Raw genomic sequence first — 22301 nt, forward strand, 5'->3', positions numbered from 1 at the left:
CACAACTGTCCATTATACTCTGCCTCAGTGTCAGTAGCTTGGAAGGCTTTCCCATTGGCACTCACTGCTGCTTCATATAACAACATCTGAAATGGTGGCTTGTTATGGAAAACTAAAACTAACAGTTTAATAGCACATCGTTAATGAGTGAGGTGGGATTAAAATCTTGCTGAGATGCATTTCTAAGGGATTTCCTTTTCTATTTTAGAATTGCGATACTTGTCATACAGCGTAATTATGCATTCACAAGAAATAAGAAAACAAATGAGGGTTGCAGATTGAAATTATTCTTGTAAGCCTTCTACTAATTTACCTCTGAGAATCATAGTTCAGAAAAGAAAGACTGAACAGTATTGGGATCATGGTTTTCTCTGGGTTTCCAGGTGATTTTGTAGCCATAGATCCTCTGTTCCTTCCAGTATGCTGTTGTATTGTTGTACTGCAGTCCAAAGACAGAAGCAAGTGTACTGGCCCACCAGAACCATAACCTGAAAATTTCAGGTCTATGGAATAGCATTGGTTAAGTGGAGTATAAAGGTGAAAAGTGAAGTATCCAAATATAGAAAATAGCTGTCATTCCAGATATGCACTGCTATGATAAGGCAGATATTTGTAAAAAGCACATAGTAATGTTACAGGCTGAGTAACAATTTGCAACTCATAAGTCATTAAAAATTAGTGAATTTAATAAAAAATTATGTTTTCTTCCTCATCCCTAAGCCTTTGAGGTATGCTGGATTCCACTTTAAATGCTCACTGAATAGAGGTTTGGGGTTTTTTTAATTTTTAATAGAACTGTGTTCTAAATCATTTTCTTGATGCCAGACCCTTGAGCATTAAATAAACTGAGTATGGTAATAAAATAAAAAACACTGGCAAGTATAATGATACCACTTTTCAGCTGATGCCCCTTTGAGTTGCTAGAGGCAAATCTTAGAAAGGCTTCTGCACTCTTCCATGGACCCAAAATGAGCCTGCTGCACAGGTGTTTTCCTTTTTACAGAAGCTACTGTTGCTAACATTGCAGTGAGAAAGCGTGCAGCTGCCTGCTCTGCATTCCAGGCAGGGATGCGTGTATAATGATTTGTCCAGGAAATCAAAGAACTCTACTCCAAAGGAACAGGTCCTCCTTCTTTGCTCATGCACATCTCACCATATTGACTCCTGGGAGATGGGCCTGAGTAAAGAGTGCAGGATTTTACCTGAAGTGAGGATCACGCATGAACAGAGATGAACATTATATTGTATCACTGGCTGCTGATATAAAGCTTCAGTTGAAAGTGTAGTGAAATAGTTTTGCCAGGGCAACTTTATACCTGTATTTTTCATTCTTCTGGAAATGCCCAGTTACCCATCTGAAATTTTGCTTGGGCAGGTTTTGAAAAGCTGTTTAGTTTGCCAGGTGTATCCTTGTATGTGGTAGCTGTATTCTCCATAGCATGTCATGAGATTTTTGAAAACTACTGTACTTACAGGACTTCTGCTTTATAGCTGCAGCACACATTTACAACAGATCCAAGATTTCCTGCAAGTGTCGAGCTGTGCTTTACCCATTAGCAATTCTCATTTTCTGGAAGATCCTCAATTGATAGGTTATAAAACTAATTTTTCAGATTTTGAATCAAAATTTCAAATATTTTCTTCAATCTGTGCATGCATATTTGTGTCAGCAAAACTGCAAACACAAAATGCTTGGTGAGCATTCAACACATACAAGATATGAAGCAATGTGTGTGCACATAAATTTATCTGAACTATATCTAAAGACAAGGGCTCCCTATCTGTATGTAGCAGGCAACTAGACTGTATAAAATACCCATACTTCGCATTTTCATTTTTAAAATAAAAATCCCCGTGTAAAGACTAGAATCAAATTCTCTCTAGAAAAGTTTGAAGGAAGAGAGAACTCCATGCATGGCTAAGTGGCAAAAATTTATCCCAGGGGTCCTCGTTCCGGGGCATAGATTTCATCATGTGAAAGAGTTCAGTGCTTTCATTTTTTTTTTTAATGGACAGAATTTGTCAGCATTTACAATATACCATGATGTAAGATAGCACAGTTAATTCGACTACAAATAATAAAGAAAGACTTCACAGGCACTATATATTTGGAACAACATTTTAAAATGGCATTGGGGGGGTGTGCACATGCACACCCATGTGTGTGCTTTTGTGTATGATAAAGCACAGCCACCTGTGATATGCTTCCAACTTTTTGCAGCGTCATGGACACAACTAAGAAACATTGACTGGAAAATCATCTACAAAGATTGAGGACTAACAACCTCCGTGTTATACAGATGGCTATCTTCTTTCTAAAAGAACATACTGTCATTACAAATACCATATGTATCTTGTTCTCACCCAACAGAACTTTTTTTCAGTTTTTCAGATTTGAAGGATTTCTGTGAAGAACCATATTAATTTGTTTTCATGTAAGGTGAGAGGAGGCACCAACTGAGACTGAGGATGCAACTTGTCATCAAAAAATAAATGTCTGATGACAATCATTCTTGAAAAAAAATTATTTAGAAAGCTATCCATTCACAATACTGCACCTTTTTTGCAAATACAAGAACCATATTTGTTGCTGCTTCCCATATTTGTTGGTTTTCATTGCTATCACGTTGCTTGTAAAACCTGGGTTATCCTAATGAACAGAAATTATGACTTGAATTTGGGTAATGCTTAGGACCATACAAATAATCTATCAGTAGCAATAGTGTCAGCTGGAGGATTAATGCTACTAGTGGATAACATTACACTACTTGAAACCAATAGCTCTTCACACAGTAGAAGACTGAGGGTCCTATTCAGCAAATATTCAGCGTCCTATGGCTGTGGCCACAGAGGTTCCAGAAGCTCTCGCTGAGTCTAATCCTGATTCAGGAACCAAAATGATACGCTGTGTATATATTTCTCTGCACAGCCTGGATGCGCTGGACACCCTCCCCCACTTGATTCCTGGGAAGGAAAAAAATATGTCTCTGTTTAGCTCAGTGACGTGAAAAGCAATCCACAGTAATGAAATCTAAAGAAGTTAGCCAGGCATGTATGAAAAGAACAGGATGCCTGTAAAAAGGGAAGAGCTGTCAAAACCTAATTGTGGGCTCTGGCTGCAATAGAATTTATCAAAGAGGGAAGACAAGTTGAATATAAGGATGTAGACAACTTCTGCTAAGAGACACTTCTCGTGTTCTGGGAAATAGTAACCATTACACTACTCCTCACGTGCTTTGTCAAGCCATTCCTATCAATGCTTGGCTACAGCTGAGAGCTGGGTGGTGTGCTTTCTAAATCCAGCTCCCACATGCCCAGGTAGGCATTTCAAGTGTGGCACTTCAGCTAGTACCTAGCTTGTTACTGAGGGCACAAAGATATAGGTGGAGCTGCCCCAGTTTGCTCGGTCTTCTTTCACAGCATACTTGCATGTAGGCAGCACCCATGCTCTGAAAAGGCATGGTGCATTCCCACTGCAACAGAGCCTGTGAGCACTCAAAGGTCTCCCTGCTGAAACTGTGCTGCTCTGGTCCCCAGGCACCAGTAAATGTAATGCCTTATGGAGACAGGGCAAGACTGGTATTTTTGCCATTTTGTAGCATCTTCCTATCACCTGACAATTATTTATGGAACTGCCTAGGGTTAGTGCTTACAACCAAATGGGTAAAGTCCTCAGTTGCGTTCCAGTAACAAGGTTGTATTCTCATGCACAAAGTATATGCAGAGAGGCTGCAAACTGCCTGCCTCTATATATTAGGTGCTTACAGCATTGTTCGTGGCTTGATATGAATACGATCGTCTTTCCTGTCTTTCAGCATTGGGGGTAACATTGTGGCTGTTCATAAACATACTGGTTTCTTTTGACTGGGATTACTGCCTGACTTTAGCCAGTGATAACAACAATAAAGGTAAATCATGGTAACTCTTAGGAAGCAATTTAGTTAGATCTTTGATGAATTTTTGTGTCTCGTGAATCAGGATTAGCATTCCCTGTATTGGGGAGAGGATTAGACAGAGGGATTAAAAGGACATCTTTACCCCACTGGACTCTGTGGAATAGCCCCTGAGGATATGGCTAAGAAAGAGTTCAACAGGAATGCCAAATTTCTGCTGAATAGGTTAAAAGGGTGAGGAAGCCTCTTCGGCAGCCATCCAAGCGCAGAAGACCTGCATAACATTTCTGCTGAATAGGGCCCTAAAGACAAAAAACAAAACAAAACAAAACAAAAAAACATAGGAACCTTGAAAAGCTTTTCTGATTGTGTGGATTCTTATCAACGCCTCAGATCTCCAGAGACACTTAAACATTTTTTTTTCAGTGCAGTTAGGCATCCCTTGAGATGTGCTAGTGGCATGGATGATATATTCTTACAAGAGAAGAAGTCAGATTAGGTTGTTATCTATAAAAAGATTAGGTCTTGGTTGTTCTGTAAACAGGGTCAATTTCTTTATATCAATTATCAGTGAAAGTTACCCAAGATCCTATTTAAAAAACAAAACCAAACCCTTAATCCAGTGTATAATGTTTGGTGTTTTCATGTATATATTAAAGACATTAACTGCTTTCTGTGCCCCTAAAATTGAAAGGAGCAGGCTTAACTTGCGTGTTATGTTTGACATTTAACATTGGTGTTTCCAAGCCCTTTTCTAGTATTCAGTGCATGCATGCGGATCTTGGTTTTGTTCACAAAATTTTATCTAACTTCTAATGCCATATGGAAGAATTTTCACAATTATAGTAAAGGGGAAGCAAGAAATAAAAGTCTTACCTCTGCAAGAGGATGCCAGTGAGCGATCGGTTTCCGAGGGTATGAAAGCATTTCGTTCCAGTGGTCACGACCTAGACTTTCTGCATCGTTGCCTACTTGACATACTCCAATGACCTCATTGTGACCTACACTGTGAAAATGTTCCATAATATTTTTTTCTTAAAATTTTACCTTTAGAACTATACCATTCACATATTTAGTTAGAAACATTAATCACAGATTTTTAGAATTAATTCTTGCCAGAAAAATGTAATGAACTATAAAATACGTAGGTTTGCTCTTTGCATTTCCCAGTAATCAGAATAATTTAGTATTTTCCCCATAATAGCATACACTGTGTGTCTGTGTGCATTTGTTTCATATTTTTGCATGAAGAATATAAAAAGTTCTTTGCCTGTGTTCTGTAATTAGCTGCAAATACAGTAAACTGTAGGCCACAATTTTAGAAATGGAGGCGTGTGTCTGAGGGGTTAGTGTAATTGTGCACAAACAGAACATCAGTGTGTGGACTGTCTGATTCAGTTATTTCAGTTCTGGTAAGCATATATGCAGCTTAGTTATGTCAGTTATGGATGCAAATATGGATTTTAAAATTTAGAAAGGAAAATCTGCCTGGCAATTCAAGAAATTTTAGTCTTCTACCAAAGTTAAATGACGTTAATTTCCCACTTATTGGGAAATAATCATAACTTTGTTTCTGGATGCAAATCTACTGTACAAGATTTTATAAGCCAATAGATGATGCTATTTTACAGCTACAGGTATCTCACCGGTCATAATCCATAACAGCTATCGACAAGCTAATTTGGTCAATGTTTTCTGGAGGGACGTCAAAGACTATGGCTTCATTGTAAACGGGATTAAGGGTATTCCTCTTGGTGGAAGTTTTTCTTTTCTTTAGTCGCCTTCCTTCACACATTAAAGAAACCTTCACGTAGGGATCTGTGTGAATCATAAGAACAACGTTGGTTTTCTTTTGCTGTTTTTAAGCAAACATACATGGAAAGTGAAGGGAGCAGCCTTTTTGTATGCCCATACCTGCTTGCAGAATTAGTCACCTGGACCTGACTGGAATCTGAGCTTCTGTATTACCATGGAATGCCTGGGAGGCAATGGAGCTTTGAAAGCTTTACCTGGCTGACTGCTTATAATGAACAATTTAAGATCAAGAAGCTTCTTGTTGTGTACTGACTTCTCAAACAGTATTAAAATATCCACTGAACCATGTTATACATGACTCTTTTATACAACAGCCTGTGCATCAGCCTATTTATAACAGCCTAATTACTTGTACAGATTTGTAGGACAGACAGAAGATGACAATATTTTACACAGTGGGATTTACTGATGTATGGTTAAATATAATTCAAAGTGTAACAATTAGTGGCTTATATTTCTCAAGAGAATTATAATTATTTTTAAACTCCTGAATGTAGTAAAAAAAGCTATTTCTTTGTAGCTCCTTTCTGGGAGCTCTACAACTCCCTGCTAGTATTTAGAAGTCATCTATGAACTCTTATTTACTTTAGTTTCTTGTTTTCATCATCAAATTTTGAAAGGGTTGCTGAAAGGAGTCTGGGATGATCTCTGTTTTGTCCATATGCCAACAACAGCAGAATTGGCTCAGTGGCTCTCGGAGACTGTCAGAGAGGGTCGGTCTGCCTCTGTGCCACAGCCGTAACAAATAGTCTGCTGTTATGAACGCAGTTTGGCCAACTCATGCTATTCTGAATCACAGTGGCTTTAGAAATAATAATCTTGCTGTCTTTTTAAGAGCAGATTATTTTAAACGGTTGGTTGCAACAGAACGAACTAAAATATATTATTTACTTCTCAGAAACTCCTGTACTCAAGTAACTCAAGAGCTTGCAGTATAAGAACCCTCTTCTCAAAAATCATTCTGAGAATTCACAGTGCTGAGTTCTGTGACTCAGGAGGGAAATGGGACAGAAATCCACATTGAGCATTAAATTCATTCCTACCTGATGCTCCTGTGATATCCATTGCCTTTAAATTTCTTGCCTTTATTATTGTAATAGTTAGTCTACCAGCTGTTGGAAGGTAGCAGAGTGAAAACATCAGGTCACCAAGATCCACATTATCCTGTTCCAAGGAAAGAGAGACAATGTGAAGCAGAACAATTTTCCCTAGCCATAACAGGAGCTAAAGGTAAAATATACATGTGGGGATTTGAAGTTATGCAAGCAAAAGCTGAATTCTCGTTGTGAAACATATCTGAAAATAGGCACATATCTCCATACAATGTTGAAGTCATTACGTTTGTTGCTAGACCACCAAAGTTCTCAAGTGTAAATGTGGTTATAGTTTCTAGCACTCAGTCCTTGGAGGTGAAACACATTCAGGTGATGAGGTACAGCGTGAGGCACTGGAATACCTTTGTTCTGTTCTATGTTTTGTAGTGATTTGTGTGTATATCATTGACAAGTTGCAACAAATGTCGGTGCCTTTCCTTCTGGCCTGCAGAATACCCATAGAGAGGTTCACAGGAAGAACATTGGTTGGGCAGGGCAAAGTTTTATGCAACTCTCAAGCTTGCATAAACTCAGGTGTGATAGGGGTGAAGTCACTGTGGTAATAGTGCAGTCTCCACCAGAAGCAGAGTAAGGACATTACTTCCTGTGCCTGCGCAGACAAGGAAGCTCCCTCAAGGAAGCTTATCTACCTGCTTCATTGATAGAATGATTTGCAACCCTTTCCTCTATCAATGGCATCAAGGTTTCAGAAAGGTAGTAGAAAATGAGCAAAGCCTGTTTGCAGTTACAAAGCATCCATCTTTTTTTTTAAAAGGAAATCCAGCTCCTTTGTAAAATATATAGTGAATAAAGATTGTATTAAATGATTTCTGGGATTTGATTTGCATTTTTTTGACTGAGCAGTGAACTGGTACTTTTATAGACCTATCTCCTGTAACATAATTTTTCATTCTTGACTGAAAAAAGTTATCCTGTCCAGCAAATTCAAAGCTACATTCTAGATTTTATAGGGAAGGGAAATACAGCTGTTGTGGAATATGTGTATCTTGCCCACTTAGCTTTGTGCAATAGCTTCTCTCCTTTCCCAGGTTGGCTTCTTCCAAAAAAGGAAGGGTGGTGGATGACACAGAAGGTGAGTGAAAATACCTTGAAACAGCACCTAACAGGTTAGTGTTTGTCTCTGAGCTAGCTGCTTTATAGACCAATGCACGGAGCCTATGCAGTAACTTCGTGTAGCTTCATGAGTTAGCAGGGGAGACATGAAGGACAGAAAGAATTGCTGTCATGGAGTTGCAGAAAAATGTTATGTTGGAAGGCATTTCTAGAGGTCACTTGATCCAACCCCTTGCTCAAGAGGCATCTTCGCCTTAGTTCTTCTCAGCTCATGCAAGGGAAAAACAAAATCACGTACATTCATTCAGAAACAGGTCCTTTGCTTGTGCTGTTACTGGAGAGAGCTGCTGTCAAAGAAGGAAAAAGCTGATATTATGGGCCCTTTGTCAGTAATAACTAGCTTTTAACCCTCACTTGACTTCATCAACTATCATCTTTTCCATTCTAAAGATCAGTGTTTCATGGTAGCTGTAAAGCTAATAAAGGTTGTGACAATATCAAGATAGCTGATATGACTCACCCTGTTTAGTGTCTTGGAAGCAGACCTGCTGCAACAAACTCTCTGTCACTGACTCACTTCGACTGTGGGAGGATCAAAGTGCTGTTTGAGAAGGTGATGCTGTAAGAAGTCCTACAAGCTAAAGTGATGTCAGCACATCCAGAAGAAATTTCTCTTGGCTATCACCTGCACTTAACATTACAGGAGGAATAACTGATCTCTGAAATTTTCCCAGTGGTCAGCTGGAGCTTGATACCAATAACCTGGGAAACAGGAAGCAAAGATTTCACTTATCCTTCCCATTGTGAGGAAGAAAAAGTGTTGAACTTCCCCAGCTCTGCGGTGCTGAGATTTGTAGCTGTGGAATTCTCTGTCGTGCTGCTAACCATACAACTCTGGGGGGAGCAGAATTTCGCGAGCCATTTAAAGAAATTACTGAGTGAAGCCAGCCTTCGACAATTTGGGGAATTTGTTGCTCTGGCAAACTTTGATTGAGAGGTTATTTTTCATGAATTGGTCACAAACTTTTAGGAGAAGATAGCATCGTTGAATCACTCGCTTTTCCCCTGACCATAAAGAAGGCCATCAGGCATCTGTTGATTTAACTGTGTATCTTGGTATTCTTAGATATTGTCAACCATGTCAAAGTCATTCTGTATTCATCTCCAGTGCTCCACTTGGTGACTAGGTAATTCATTATGTGGGTACCATAAATGCTTTACCGTTACTACCAAATACCAGAGTTTCCATTCCAGACTTGATCATCCTGAATGAGCATTTTAAAACCTTTTATCAGTTCTTACCAAGAAGTTAATAGGTAAATGAATTACTATAAAATTTCTTTAGATACAAATTCTAAGAAACATGTTACCCCTCTGCATAAATGGACTCATTCGGAAAGAAGAGATCATATGCGTTGAATATAGTATTAGGAATTATGCCATAATATAGTTATCGACAAACTTTGCATTACGTTTGAAAAGTAATCTTCACCTACACTGTGATGTATTTTTTATCAAATGACAAAATGACAATGACAAAAATACTTCGTTAATGCTTTTCCAAAAATTGTGCTGGGCATCATGCAAAAAAACATTGTTAAACTGGAAACAGAGCCTGCAATTCCTTCAGTCTTTTCCAGTTCTAGAAGTTGTAGGTGTTGTAGCAATAGATCACAGATGATTGTGAGATTCAGTCTGTTCATAAGCCAATGCTAGTAGTAATCTAACCATGGCAGTCTGAAAACGTAATTGAAGGAAAGCTTGCAGGTGGAAGCAGGAAAGAGACATTTTGGCATGCAAATCCTTCTCTGAGTCTGAAAAAGAAGCCCTGCCTTCTAACACTTTCATTTTGATTTGTAGAGAATTAACTACTACTTCATAATACTGGTTACTTGTAAATGTTTTCTTAATTTTGGAAAGAGAAGATTTTCTAACAGAGTGAGCCTTTCCCAGTGCCCTGGCTACTCCACCCTGCTTACCCCTATCTTCTGTAATTGAAGGGCAACATTTTTAACTGTTCGGAACATTCTAAATTTTGCTGTTGGGGCTTCAAGGTTCAACTTAATGAGGGAATGTTCTTCAAAGAGTTCCACAAACCGTGACTGCACCACAGAATCTGCATGTGTGTGTTCATCTGCTTGGGCAACTGCAGTGGAACAGGCAACATGCTGTGACTGGAGATCAGTGGTGTCACAAGCATGGCCATTACATCCAGCAAACACAGGTCCTTACTATAAATTCAGTTTCTTAACAGAACCAAGGTCTATGTAACAGAGCACAGAGAGGATTATTGCACATCTTCACTAGTTTAAAATCACCGAACCGCATGGCTTAAGCCATGGATCGTCACTAAAGGTGTACTGTGTTATCAAGAAATAGCTTTAAGGAACAGAATTAACAAGCACAGAGGGTAGGATCTTCTGCAAGGATTATGCTTCTGTTTGAATGGAGTACTTATGTGTTACTATGTATGCTTGACAAAATGTGGTGATATAAATATTACACTGCCAGAGACATTTTTAAATTCCTGCTTAGGAAAAGATTTCATAATATTGTAGGTTATCAAGTCATGTATTTTGTACATTCCAAATTGGTGTCTAACTTTATTTAGTGTGGTAGTAATACCATACTGTCCAAGTTACAGTGCAACCAGGACAGTCCTAATATAACCAGACCAAAAGGCTGGTTAATAGTATTAATACCTTAAAAGAAAATATTGGAAAGATAATTAAATTGCAATCATAATTTATTTATAGGAATATGGCCTATATTATTTTTATTTTGGTCCTGTTGAGCAGGAAGGATATTGTAAGAACTGAACAAATATGCTATGATAAACAGCAGGTCCAAGCTCCTCTTCCATTGTCCTCAAAAATTGTCCATGATCAGAGGAAGAAAGCACTGCCTCCATTTTTAATCTATAAGCTGTTCATTCCTGTATTCTAAAAAAGGTAGAACAAGATTGGTGTCTGCTTTGCTTTTCCAGTGCCCCAGGCCTCAGCTTTGTGCTTGGGGTGATGGCTGAGTGGCTTGGTGTTGTTAGCTGTGCCTTACAGCAAGCCGCACAACCTGTCTGTTGTCTGTTTCTGATAATCCTGCCTAGATTTGTCTCTGAGCCCATGTTCTGTTAATGTAGTCCTTTCTTCAACAGGGCAAGAGCATGAAGTTTCTTCCTTAAAAAAATTGCCCAGTGTTAGCTGGGAGAGTTAGATGTATTCAATACTGGCTAAGTAGTCAGCTGGAGAGTTCAAACCAGAGGTGTAAATCACAAGGTTTGCCTGAAAACTGTATCTTCACACAGGGAATGAATCCCTTACTGGAACCTCAAGATAAATAAGACCCTTTCATTGCTATAAGGAGCGTGGAGACACAACCTCCTTCACATTATGCTTCCTCCTTGTTCCATTTCTGGTGGAAATACTTTACATATCATAAAAATCATATTATCGGAATAATTTTCAGGGGCTTCTACTGAAAGGTTTATTGTTCCTTCTTTTCCCAGAAAACGTTTCCGGTTTCCCACTAACAAACTGATAACATATCTTTAAAATGCTGAATTCCAATAGTAACGTTAATAGCTTTCTAGTCTATAGTCACACAGTATTTATAGATTTTAAAATTATTAATTTCATTAGAGATTAGCCTGCAGGATAAATCACTCCCTAGTACTGTGTCAACAGCCCCGTGCTGCTGCTTAGGTGAGTGTAATAGCATATTAAACAGGGAGACGTGTAATCTTAAAGAAGACTGCAACGATGGGCCCTTAAATGGCTTCACCTTTGATTCCTTGGAGGCTGCATTAAGAAGCTCAGGGTGGATCAAACCTTCTCAGTGAAACCTGTAAGTTACCAGGTAGTTTAGCAGTTTCTGACAAATGAGGATAACACTTGGGATCAGATTTCTCCTCTCCCTTCTCATAAATACATTTGGGTGCAGAGAATGGGTATGTAAAATCATGCAAAACAGGCAGCAAGGGATGGAAGGAAACAAGACAAACTACAGGTTACACCTTCTGCTTTTGCCTCTGGTCTAGAAGAAGATATGCTGTCCTTGAGTTAGGCAATCATAAGTTTTGAGCCCTTTTCTTCAGAAACTTGCATTTTATATTCCTGGAGCAGACAATCTGTGATAGGTTTGCTATCACACAGTGCCTGTGCAACTCTAATTAAAGCATATGTCTCAATTATACCAGTTTCATCGGTTCCCCATCTATAAAAAGACAGACACTACTTTTTTACTTTTCTGATATGTTGCAAAAATAATGCTAATTATGGATTGTGAGGTGCTCTGATGTATTTTTATGCATCTCATCAACTTACCATTGATGGGAGCACTTACAGGCAGTGATGCCCTTGCTTATTTCTTTTAAAGTTGCTAAGTGTTGGCAGAGGTTTTCAAGGCACTAGTGATTTTAGAGATTTTATAAATTCTTATTGCTATGTCAGAGCTGTACAGCTCAGGCAATGGTAACTTTGCATACTACCTCCTTTAGCAGTTACACATGTCTCTGCAAAGGCCACTGGAAAAGAGAAAAATAGCAGAGGTTTCATGAAATGAGATGATATGATTTGAGCCTCTGAAGCACAGCAAGGACTGATTACTAGTTTTTAATTAAATTCTCTCTTTTTTTTTTCCTCCTAGGTGAGGAGCATTAGTTGTCTTTTAAATAAAAAAAAAAAATCTTCCTAGTTATTTCATAAACTTTACTGCAATTAATGGAATTATATTTCTGTAATGCAAGACAAATTTTACTGTACACCATTCTAATACCTGATAATGTGGGGTTTTGAATTTTACAGGGATTTATTTTAGAGAAGGTTCACTCTGCTATGATGAGGATAATTGAAGTATACTAGGTATATGTGTTAAGTCTAAATGAATTAAAAATACTGTGCTATCTGCTCTTTAGGATATATATTTATTAAATTGTTCATCTGTGTTGAGAAGTCCAGATTCAGTTTTGAGTGAGCTAAGATATTACTTCAGTTCAGGTACATGTCCAGGACACAAATATGCAAATACCATACTAAACAAATTTGTGACTCTAATCTGTTTGGGAATGATTGTAAATCTAAAGTATCTAACATGATGAACTCATGAAGTTAGCTCTACATTTTTGATTATTTTATCATAGACTTATTTTGAGTTATATGTATGAGAAATGTATATCGAGAAAAACTGTTGAGAAATGTTTGATTTTAATTGAATTTGCACGTGACTAGAAGAGTGCCAGCTGCCTTCTCATTACACATTTTAAGATGAATAGCTTATAGCTTGACTTTTCTCTATTTGTGTTTATATTAGTAATGCCGAGATGATACCACAACAGAGTTTCTATTACCTTTTCTCTGAGGTATTCTGGAGCACCTTACAATCAGCCAGACGTCTTGCCCGACAGACCAATTCTGCATACCACAACTTTGTGCTGTACTTCATAGGGACTGAAAGAAGTAGGAATCCTTCCTGCAGACTGGGTTGTAGAGAGCCACTATGATTATCAGCCCAGGGAGTGTATGTTCTTATTTTAACTTGCTCATAGCTTTCCCTAGCATCTTGGCAACTTCTTTATAAAGACAGTATGAAAAGCAAAGCATCCAGCAGATAGTATATCCTCCATCTCTGCTTCGGAGCCTGGAGATCTTTTGATGTAGGTTTTTTCTCTCCTGTTTCTATCATCCTTGTATCATGACTACTTTTCTTTAAGGCAGATCACTGCAGTCCACATAAGGAGGATCCTCCAGACGTGACTTTGTGTTGTGCCACTCAGTCAAGATATCTGAGAATGTGGGTAGCTGGAGTCAAAGGATAAACCTTTCACCCTCATGTATGTTTCAGAACAATCCAGTTAATGTCTTTGAGAAGAACAGACATGTATCTTGCTCTTGCCACAATGCCCTTAGTAAGTTAAAGACGGATGCCTTTTCCTGTAGGCAGTCAATGTACTTATCTCTCTAAAGACCCAACATCTCCATTGTCATAATTTATATCCTATAAATAGGATGGCAGTGATTAATTGAAACTGCCTTTCCAGTTGGTTAGGTGCATATTGTCCTCAGCTATCTGAATGCATTTACAGAATGTATTTGTTTTTACTGAGTCATTTAAGACTTTATTGATAAATTATTCTGTAATAAGATCCTTACTTTAAAAAAGCCTCCATTCAGTAAAGATAAACTTCATGCACATACTTATTTATAAACGTATGCTTAAATCCTGTAGATTTTACTGGCTTTGAATCCTTTATATAGATTTTCAATTCCCAACAACTAAAATGCTTTGCTGAATCCGGGCCTAAGAGTGAATCTAATGAATTATCCTGTAGCTATTGAGATAGAGATAACGTCTTAATTTGTTCCAAACTAAATTGATGAACTGGGGAGATAGTCTGAATTGAGCTAATGAAAATTAGTAGAGACATGATTGGAAAAGCTGGAGTACTTGTCCTGTTTATGTGTGTGTGGCCGTGCCAGAAATTGATTTCACAGGAAAACCAGAAATGAGTAATTCTGAAAATGAAACTTCTGTAGAAAGTTAATATAAGTAATTTTTAACTTCCTCATCAGTTATTAAGAGGGGGAAAGAGTGTCTACACAGAGTTGTTTCTGAAGGCTTGCTAGATGGCATTGTTGGTCAGAGAAAGAAGTTGTTAATTAAAGTTTCTCCTTGCAAGTTAAACTGTTCTTCTGAAAAGTATTTTGTTTCCTTGAATTGTTATTACTGTATGCAACTCTTCTATGTCTTGTAGCTTTCTACAAAATACAAAGTTCACTGCAGTTTTAATAATGCAAAAAACTCTGCCCTGACTTTTCTTTTGCAGGCATTGCAGGCTGCCTTTTATCATTTTGGTTGTTTCTGGGCGGCAAGGGGTGCATATGTGTGTGGGGAGGGGAGGATAGGGAATGCTAGAGAGCCAGAGAAGATCCTTGTATCTCCCTGATCTAATATTTAAAAATGAAAATGTCACAACCTGTAAGATATGCGTTTACAAGTGAGATGCTGTGGACAGATTTGCTCCTCCTTTTCTTCCAGTATATCCCACTTCAGTGTATCCCACCTTGTCAGTGTTTACAGGTTGCCACCTTTGGTATTGTGCTTCAAAAGTCTTTTGAAAGGGAAGCCTCTTGAGGGTGGTTTTGATTTCACAATGCTAAAGCTTTAAAGGAGAGTACTTTAGCACAGAGCTGACTCAAACCTTTCTCCCTGCAGAGAAGGCAGTGGTGCTTTAGAACTGTTGAGAAGCTTGGAGACAGCAATGAGATGTAAATTGTTCTATATAGGAACAGATGTTTGGAGGGCAACTGTTTTCTTGAAAGGAAATGTAAGGGAGAGCTTCAGTTACGAAACATGAGTTTTGATGTTAGGTGAAGATGGTAAAAATGGAAGGACAAGTGGGTCAGGCAGACAGGGGATGCCTCACAAAGGGAAGTTTCACAAAACAGCCTAACAGTGTAATCTGGAAAAATGGGCAGTAGTTTCCCAAAGTGAGGACCAAAGCTTTTAATGAATGTCCATCAGTCAAACCCCAACTGTCATGTCAAACCCCATAATTTTTCAACAGGCTGTAGCTGATTTGGATTAGACCTCAATTTTTTGTGAAATACTCATGTTGAAAGAACAAAGAAAACCAGAAGTTAATGGCATTGTAGTGCACAGTACCTTACAATACAAGCTAATCTGGGTGGGCCAACCTTGCTGACTTAAAAGAAAACTCTTGATGAACATCATGCAGATGGAAAGAGATGAGAAAATAAACCCTTGTGGCTTCAAGGCTAGATGCTGGCTTGTTGTAAGAAGGGAGGCTAAATTACATGTTAAGTGTTCACTATCTCTAGGCAAACGTGAGCTTGAAGAAAATGAAGCCGCAAATCCATTCTAACGCATAAAATTATTTCTACCATGAATTATTTGCCAGTTACCTCTTGCTTCCATTCTGACAGAAGTTGAAAGTAATGTTTAATTATCTCAGTATCCCACTAATAATGAAAATCTCAAATACATCCAAGAAAAATTGCAAGGGAGGAAACTGGTTTTAAAAATAAGCTAACTAATCAAAATATTTTGATCCAAAATGTCTTGCCTGTTAATATTTTTTCCTAGTGTGTTAAAATGAAAATGTCAATTTAAACTAAATCTGTATGCAAATTAATGGATTGGCCTTTCACTCTACCTTGAGTTACAATGGCTGCATGTGAACTTACAGCACCACTAAAATATCGAAAGATGCTCTATCTTTTAACCCCACTCAATTATCTGTTCGTGTGCAGGGACTGAAAGCAATCAGTATGTCAGGGCCCTGAGGGCATTAATGGGTCTTACTAGCCCTGACCACCCCCAGGGCCTCCCCCCACCCTGCCCATGGCCCAGGTCCCCACCTCAGCCCAGCCCGGGGTTGTTGGTCCCTGCCCCAGTGACACTGTAGGGTGCTGCTCTCCAGCTCCCCACAGACCTGCCCTGCCCGGCCGTGCGCCCCGCTGAGCCAGGCCCACCCATGGGCCCATATCACGGCCTGGCTTGGCCCATCCCCAAGGAGATGGCTGATGCCAGGGGCTGCCCCTCAGTTCCCCAGCCTGCCCCGCTCCCTGGCTGGGGTGGTGGGACGGCACCTGGCTGGCAAGGTCCTGCCCAGCAGCACAAGGGTTCCCCACTGCTCCTGGCATCCCAGCCCTAGGGAGCAGCAAGCCCTTGTGCCCTGACACAGTCTTAATTAAGGATAAAGTCTCACAGAGTGGCCATTCTGTATAAAAAAGAGCTAATATAGACATGCTGCTGAAATGAGATTAAATTAAAGCTTTGAGCCCTGCTAACAGTTCCTCACCTTTCCTTAACACTGAATGTCATTCTCAGTGCTTGCATTTTGTGTCGTGTAAAGCAGGCATCTTTTATATCATGTATTCTGAGCACATCATTCTGAGAAGGAGAGAAACTAAGTATCTGGGTAGTGCTGAAAAAAGATGGAGAGAGTCACAGTATCAGAAAAAAAAAGATGTTCTTTTCAGTCTGCATAAGCACCTATAGTGTTTGTGGATGTATTCATTATACTTACATTAGGTCTTCTCTACTGACTTCCTTTCTACGCAGGCTTAGCACAGGTTGTACGCAAAATGGGTAATAAAGAAAGGCTACTTTTATAAATCTGAATCTACTTTTAGTCTAAGTAAAATTTTCCTCTACAGTTTTGTTTTTGAAGAAGTTTATATGAAAAAGAGAATGGTCCAAATAATATAATGTGCTTGAAAACTAGAAAGTCAAACTTTATGTTGCAGTAGCATTTCTTTCTTGCCATTCCAGAGCTTTTCTCTGAGATATGTTTAATTTTTTTTTTATTTTTTTAAAAAATCAAATATCTCTTGTTGGGTTTTAGCCATCTGCTGCCTAATTCCATCCCAGGTCTAATTTCAGTAGAGAAGATATGGCGGTCTGCTATACACGTATCTGCATATGTGCCCTGGGAAGGCCAGGAGGGGATCAGTCTGCTCAGGGCTCCAGTGTAATGAATGCAGAAGCTGGAGAAGCACATGTGCATTGTTCCTTGCAAACAGGCAGTGAAGAAGCACTTTGCCTCTAGATTTTGACCACTTGAATATAATGGGCTCCTTTCACAGACCACTAAAATAACTATTAGTGAACAGTGTATTGCCATGAATCCAAACTCTGTGTAATAATTTTAAATTTTTTGTGATATATGGAAATCAAATCCAAGTTCAATGAAAATCCTTGTGTGCCCTTTCTCTCTTTCTTTCTGATCCTTTTTGGCTTCTCATCCCATTAAAAATAATAAAAGAATGATTACCTCCATTAATAAGGTATACCTAAGGCAGACTTTTCAAAAGTAATATTTTCCAGTTACGTCCAGAGGAGAGCCACAAAGATGGTGAAGGGTTTAGAGGGGAAGCCGTATAAGGAGCGGCTGAAGTCACTTGGTCTGTTCAGCCTGGAGAAGAGGAGACTGAGGGGAGACCTCGTCGCAGTCTACAGCTTCCTCACAAGGGGAAGAGGAGGGGCAGGCACCGATCTCTTCTCCCTGATGACCAATGATAGAACCCGAGGGAACAGCAGGAAGATATGCCAGGGGAGGTTTAGGTTGGACATTAGGAAAAGGTTCTTCACCCAGAGGGTGGTGGAGCACTGGAACAGCCTCCCCAGGGAGGCAGTCATGGCGCCAAGCCTGATAACATTTAAGAAGCATTTGGCCAACGCCCTCAGACGCATGGTGTGATTTTTGGGGTTGTCCTATGCAGGGACAGGAGTTGGACTCGATGATCCTTGTGGGTCCCTTCCAACTCAGGACATTCTATGATTCTATGATTCTATGATTTCTATGTGCATCTCCCTTTTAGTTTGGTGCCCATTTAGCAGGTGGGCAAAGAAGCATGGGTTTATGAATTTATTTCTCCTGTTTTTTTCCCTAAGAGTTGCAGAGATTTTCTTCATCATGATTTAAAGTAAAGTTATTTTTTCTTTCAAATAGGTACCTTTCCTGGGTTTCCTTGTAATTTTAAAGACAAGGATCAAGTATCTTTCCATTGAAGTTTCTGCATGTGTTTTGTTTCTCTGGAGACAATTCTGTTGTGTCGTGTCATGCATCCCCTCAGTTCAGGAACTACTGAGAATAATTCATGTTTTTTCTGGTAAAAAGTAGGTTTTTTTCTGGAGCTCCCAGATGTTGAAATGCTGTTACCTTTGAAATTGACTTGGTTACTATTAAGTGGTATAAATAAATACAAAAAGTTGGCTTGTGATCTGTCACCTGTACAAGCAATAGCACTGGTGCCCTGCCAGACTCAAATGCACCATCCACAGAAAGTGTCAATATAAAAGAAATGGTGAAAAGGGATCATTATGGCTTAAAAATATGTCTGAGAGCATTCCACGTAACCTTCCATTAGACTGAGAGCAGAAATAAATTTCACAACATGCATTTTACTAGTAACACTTCTCTATAAAATTACCCACTTTTAGCAATAGTAAAGCAATTTCCATAGAAGTTTCATTTACTTCTTAGTAATTTATTTAAATGGGTCATATAGAAAAGAAAATCACCGCAAATTTCAAAGCAAAGCAGCCAAGGCAACGAGACTACTTCACTGCTAGCAGTATTCTGCTAATGGATTGGGTGAAAAGGTGTGCAGTTGTACTGCTTTGATTGTCCCTGCAGAGCAATTCCATTTTAATTGCAATTTAAATGGAAGAAGAATATAATCATGGATGCTAAGGTTAATCCTAAAAAATAAATTTATTAAATATATATATAAAATATATATATCAAAATAGACAAAACCCCTAAATCTTCAATACTGCAAAATTGTCTTATTTTATAACTTAGAATCTGCCTGGTTTTCAAATACAAAAGGAGTTAAAATAGTAGAGAGAGGAAGGAAGAACGAGAATGACAATAAAATTAATGATAACAAGGCAGCATCATTCCAGAAGGGTGAAAAAGAGGACTGCTCTCATCCTTTATTTGTCAAACCATGTTGCAAAGAAAACTTCACTGTTGAATCAGGAGAGAAGTTGGGGGTTTGGTGGTTCTTTTTTCGAGGTGGGGGGAAACACGGGAGAGAAGGGAGGCTCTTCTGTTTCCTCCCAGAGATGCTACCAGCAATTTCATAAGAGACTGCTGTGTAAAATTTGCCGACCACGTAACATGCTGATACGCCGTTCGTATATAACCCTCTCAGGGCAAACCTCTCTGACTCACCTCCTGAATCAATGCCATGGAACCTGTGGTGATCTAGCAACAAGGGGTTACTTATACCACTTCTGTCAGGCGATGCCAGGAACATTTCAGTGTTTCTCAGTATCTTAGCTGCTGATGCTGCCCCAAAGCTCATGCAAATCCAGCTACCCTCTTTTCTTCGGACACAGTTCTGGACTATCACCATTAGGACACTTAGGCTACGTGGATGTTGTGAAGGAGAATTTATGCTGTTGCTGTGTATCATTCACCTACCTTGCAAACAAATAGAATATTTTAATCTTGAAGCTGTTAAGCGGTTTACCAATCCAGTACTACATCTACTTTGAAGCTGTACAAAAAAACATCTTTAAAATAAAACTAAAGACTATGAGGAACCTGAAGGAACGGGAAGGTAGAAGACAGAAATCCATTTTAGAAAATGCAGACTCTGAAATCAAGTGTATCATCCAAGTGTCTACAGCATGAGCAGGGGAAGATGTGATTGTGTAGAGTGTGATAACAGTTCTTTTTCTGTAATACTTGTTCTCTACCAGATATGCTCGTGCCTCCCTATTATATTTAGTCGTGTACTGCAGGCAACTTTAGGACCACTTTAGTGAGCATGTTTTCTCTCTTAAAGAATGCACAGAGGGTAGTGTAAGAAGTGAGATAAAGAGAGCACTAAATATAGTTTTAAAAATAAAGCTTTAGTGCTTTAAGTCCATAAAAGTGAGTCAACAGAACTTCCTCCTCTTAGAGGACTTTTCTTCTAACTTGTTTTACTTCACACATGCTACATGTGAAATGTACCTAGAGAGGAAAATGATTTTTTTCCTGTGGCTTATTTTACCCTCTTCCTGATGGCATCATGTGCATTTGTGTGAGGTGAGTCCGGTGAGCTGCCCAGACTTTTACCTGCTTATATTTGTATTCAGAATAACTAGTGTTATTACGTACATACTAGCCTATGGGTAGGAAAAAAAGTTGCATTTTTAGAAAGTCTGTGAGTGATTTAGTAAACAGTTATCTCGCAGTCACATAGATGCCTTCCCAAATTTTCGGTTTAGTTGCTTGTAACTTAAATAATTTGTTAGTTTTGAAGAAATCAAAGTTGTGAGTTGGCTTGTCCTAAATGGTGAGTTCACTTTAGAACTCTTTGTTACTTTGAGAATGATCAATGATTTTGGGTACTCAGTTTGACACCTTAAAAGGGCCTGAATTCAATTTTTTGGAAGGAAGTATGATTTTGAAAGAATTTAGTGTCATTATCTCTGACCATCCTGACACATAACTTTTGGAGCAAGACTGTCTGAAAAGAAGGATAGTATCCTTTTTTTTGGTGCTGCTTTAGCACTGAAAGGTTTCCTGAAATAAATTGTTTTTGAGAAGAACAAGAGAGTGGCTGGATGGGGGTGAAGAGAGTGAGCATCTACTGCTATATCTACTGGTTTGTTTTTAAAAAATATCTTTATTTTGATGAAAAAAGTATTATGGTTATAGATAGCATGAAAAGCTTTTTATATGTTGTTTTATAATGAAAGCTTTGTGTTGAATGAACTGTTTTTCACGGCTTTCCCAAGAATGCTGACACTCTATACTGAGTAAAGTGAAAAATTTGGAAGAGGAGCTGGCAAATGAGAAACACTGCTGAGCTACTGAGAGGAATGGGTCAGGGGTGCTCACTGCAGAAACCTTGAGGGAAAAGAATCTATTCTGTTTTCATTCTATTAGGACTGCTGCAGCCAGTCAAAAGTTGAAGATGTGGATGTATATCTCAGGTCATTTCTGATGGAGAGATTTCTATCTGCATTCTCCAGGACCAAATTTGATAGCTCACTCATATTTTAGCCATCAAATTTTGGGGGAGGGGGAGGAGGAGAAGCTGTAAATCTTTGTTGAGCAGGTCATTGTCATGTATTTATTTTGCAGAGAGGAATAAAAGGATGGTGATTTGTTTGTTCTGCTGCTCTAGTGAATTTTCTGATGTACATCTCAGGTGACTTGTTTACATTCTCTCATGTGGGTTTTTGTACTGTTTACAAGATGCTATTTCCAAACTATAGCAGGAGGGTATGCATGAAATCTGAGCTTCAGTGGGAATTCTTTCCCTGACTTTACAGTAGAGTCAAGATCTCATCCTCAGTTCTACTCATGTCTACCTGCATAAAATGTTGCGGTCCCAATGGAGTGAAGTTTATTGTTACATTAGCATTTACTGTAAGATTCTGTGCTCAGTGGAGCACAGACGTTGAAAGGTTTTCATTATTTTAAAGTGATTCCTTTCTTCCTGATGATCATAAATAACTCTCTAGGGGGCCTGAAACCAAAGTCTGCTGTTTTCTTCCTGTCTTTGTTGTACACACTTTTGTTTCCCTTTACTGCATACTTACTCGTTTTATTGTTGGGGTTGTTCAGAAGAGTTATCACAATGGAGATCAGATGGTTGATTAAACCACAGCTGGCTTTTAAAAATATTTATAAAATCCCAGCATGCTTTTAAAAAGAAAACACATAAAGAGTTCTATGAATTCTGAAAAGAAATATACAAAATATAGTGCGGGAATTGTTCTTTTGCTCTTCTGTGTTAACTTTCATGGTGTTTGGGTTTCTATATGAATAGGAAATATTAGATATTTCATGATATTGCTGATCTCCTATTCATTGCTTCTTTTAAAATAATTTTACTGCAGGAAGCCAAAAAGGAAATGTTAGGTAGGAGGAGCAGTGGATTTCAGTCACTCATATTGT

General features: G+C 38.7%; 1 protein-coding gene across 1 annotated transcript in view; it reads right to left on the bottom strand.

Moving 5' to 3' along the window:
• Nucleotides 1-4087: 4087 nt before the first annotated feature.
• The window catches only part of SYT9 (synaptotagmin 9), a gene marked incomplete at its 3' end in the record, with an annotated part of 66507 nt that continues 48293 nt past the window's right edge, over nt 4088-22301 (bottom strand). Inside the window, exons 4-7 of the mRNA XM_082317403.1 lie at nt 6752-6872; nt 5540-5711; nt 4770-4899; nt 4088-4195 (exon numbers count right to left, since the gene is read on the bottom strand). Of these exons, the coding sequence (XP_082173529.1) occupies nt 4088-4195; nt 4770-4899; nt 5540-5711; nt 6752-6872 (531 nt within the window). The remainder of the gene's footprint in view (nt 4196-4769; nt 4900-5539; nt 5712-6751; nt 6873-22301) is intronic.

This window comes from Platalea leucorodia, assembly GCF_965183815.1.
Source record: "Platalea leucorodia genome assembly, chromosome: 7".
Classification (NCBI taxonomy): Eukaryota; Metazoa; Chordata; class Aves; order Pelecaniformes; family Threskiornithidae; genus Platalea; species Platalea leucorodia.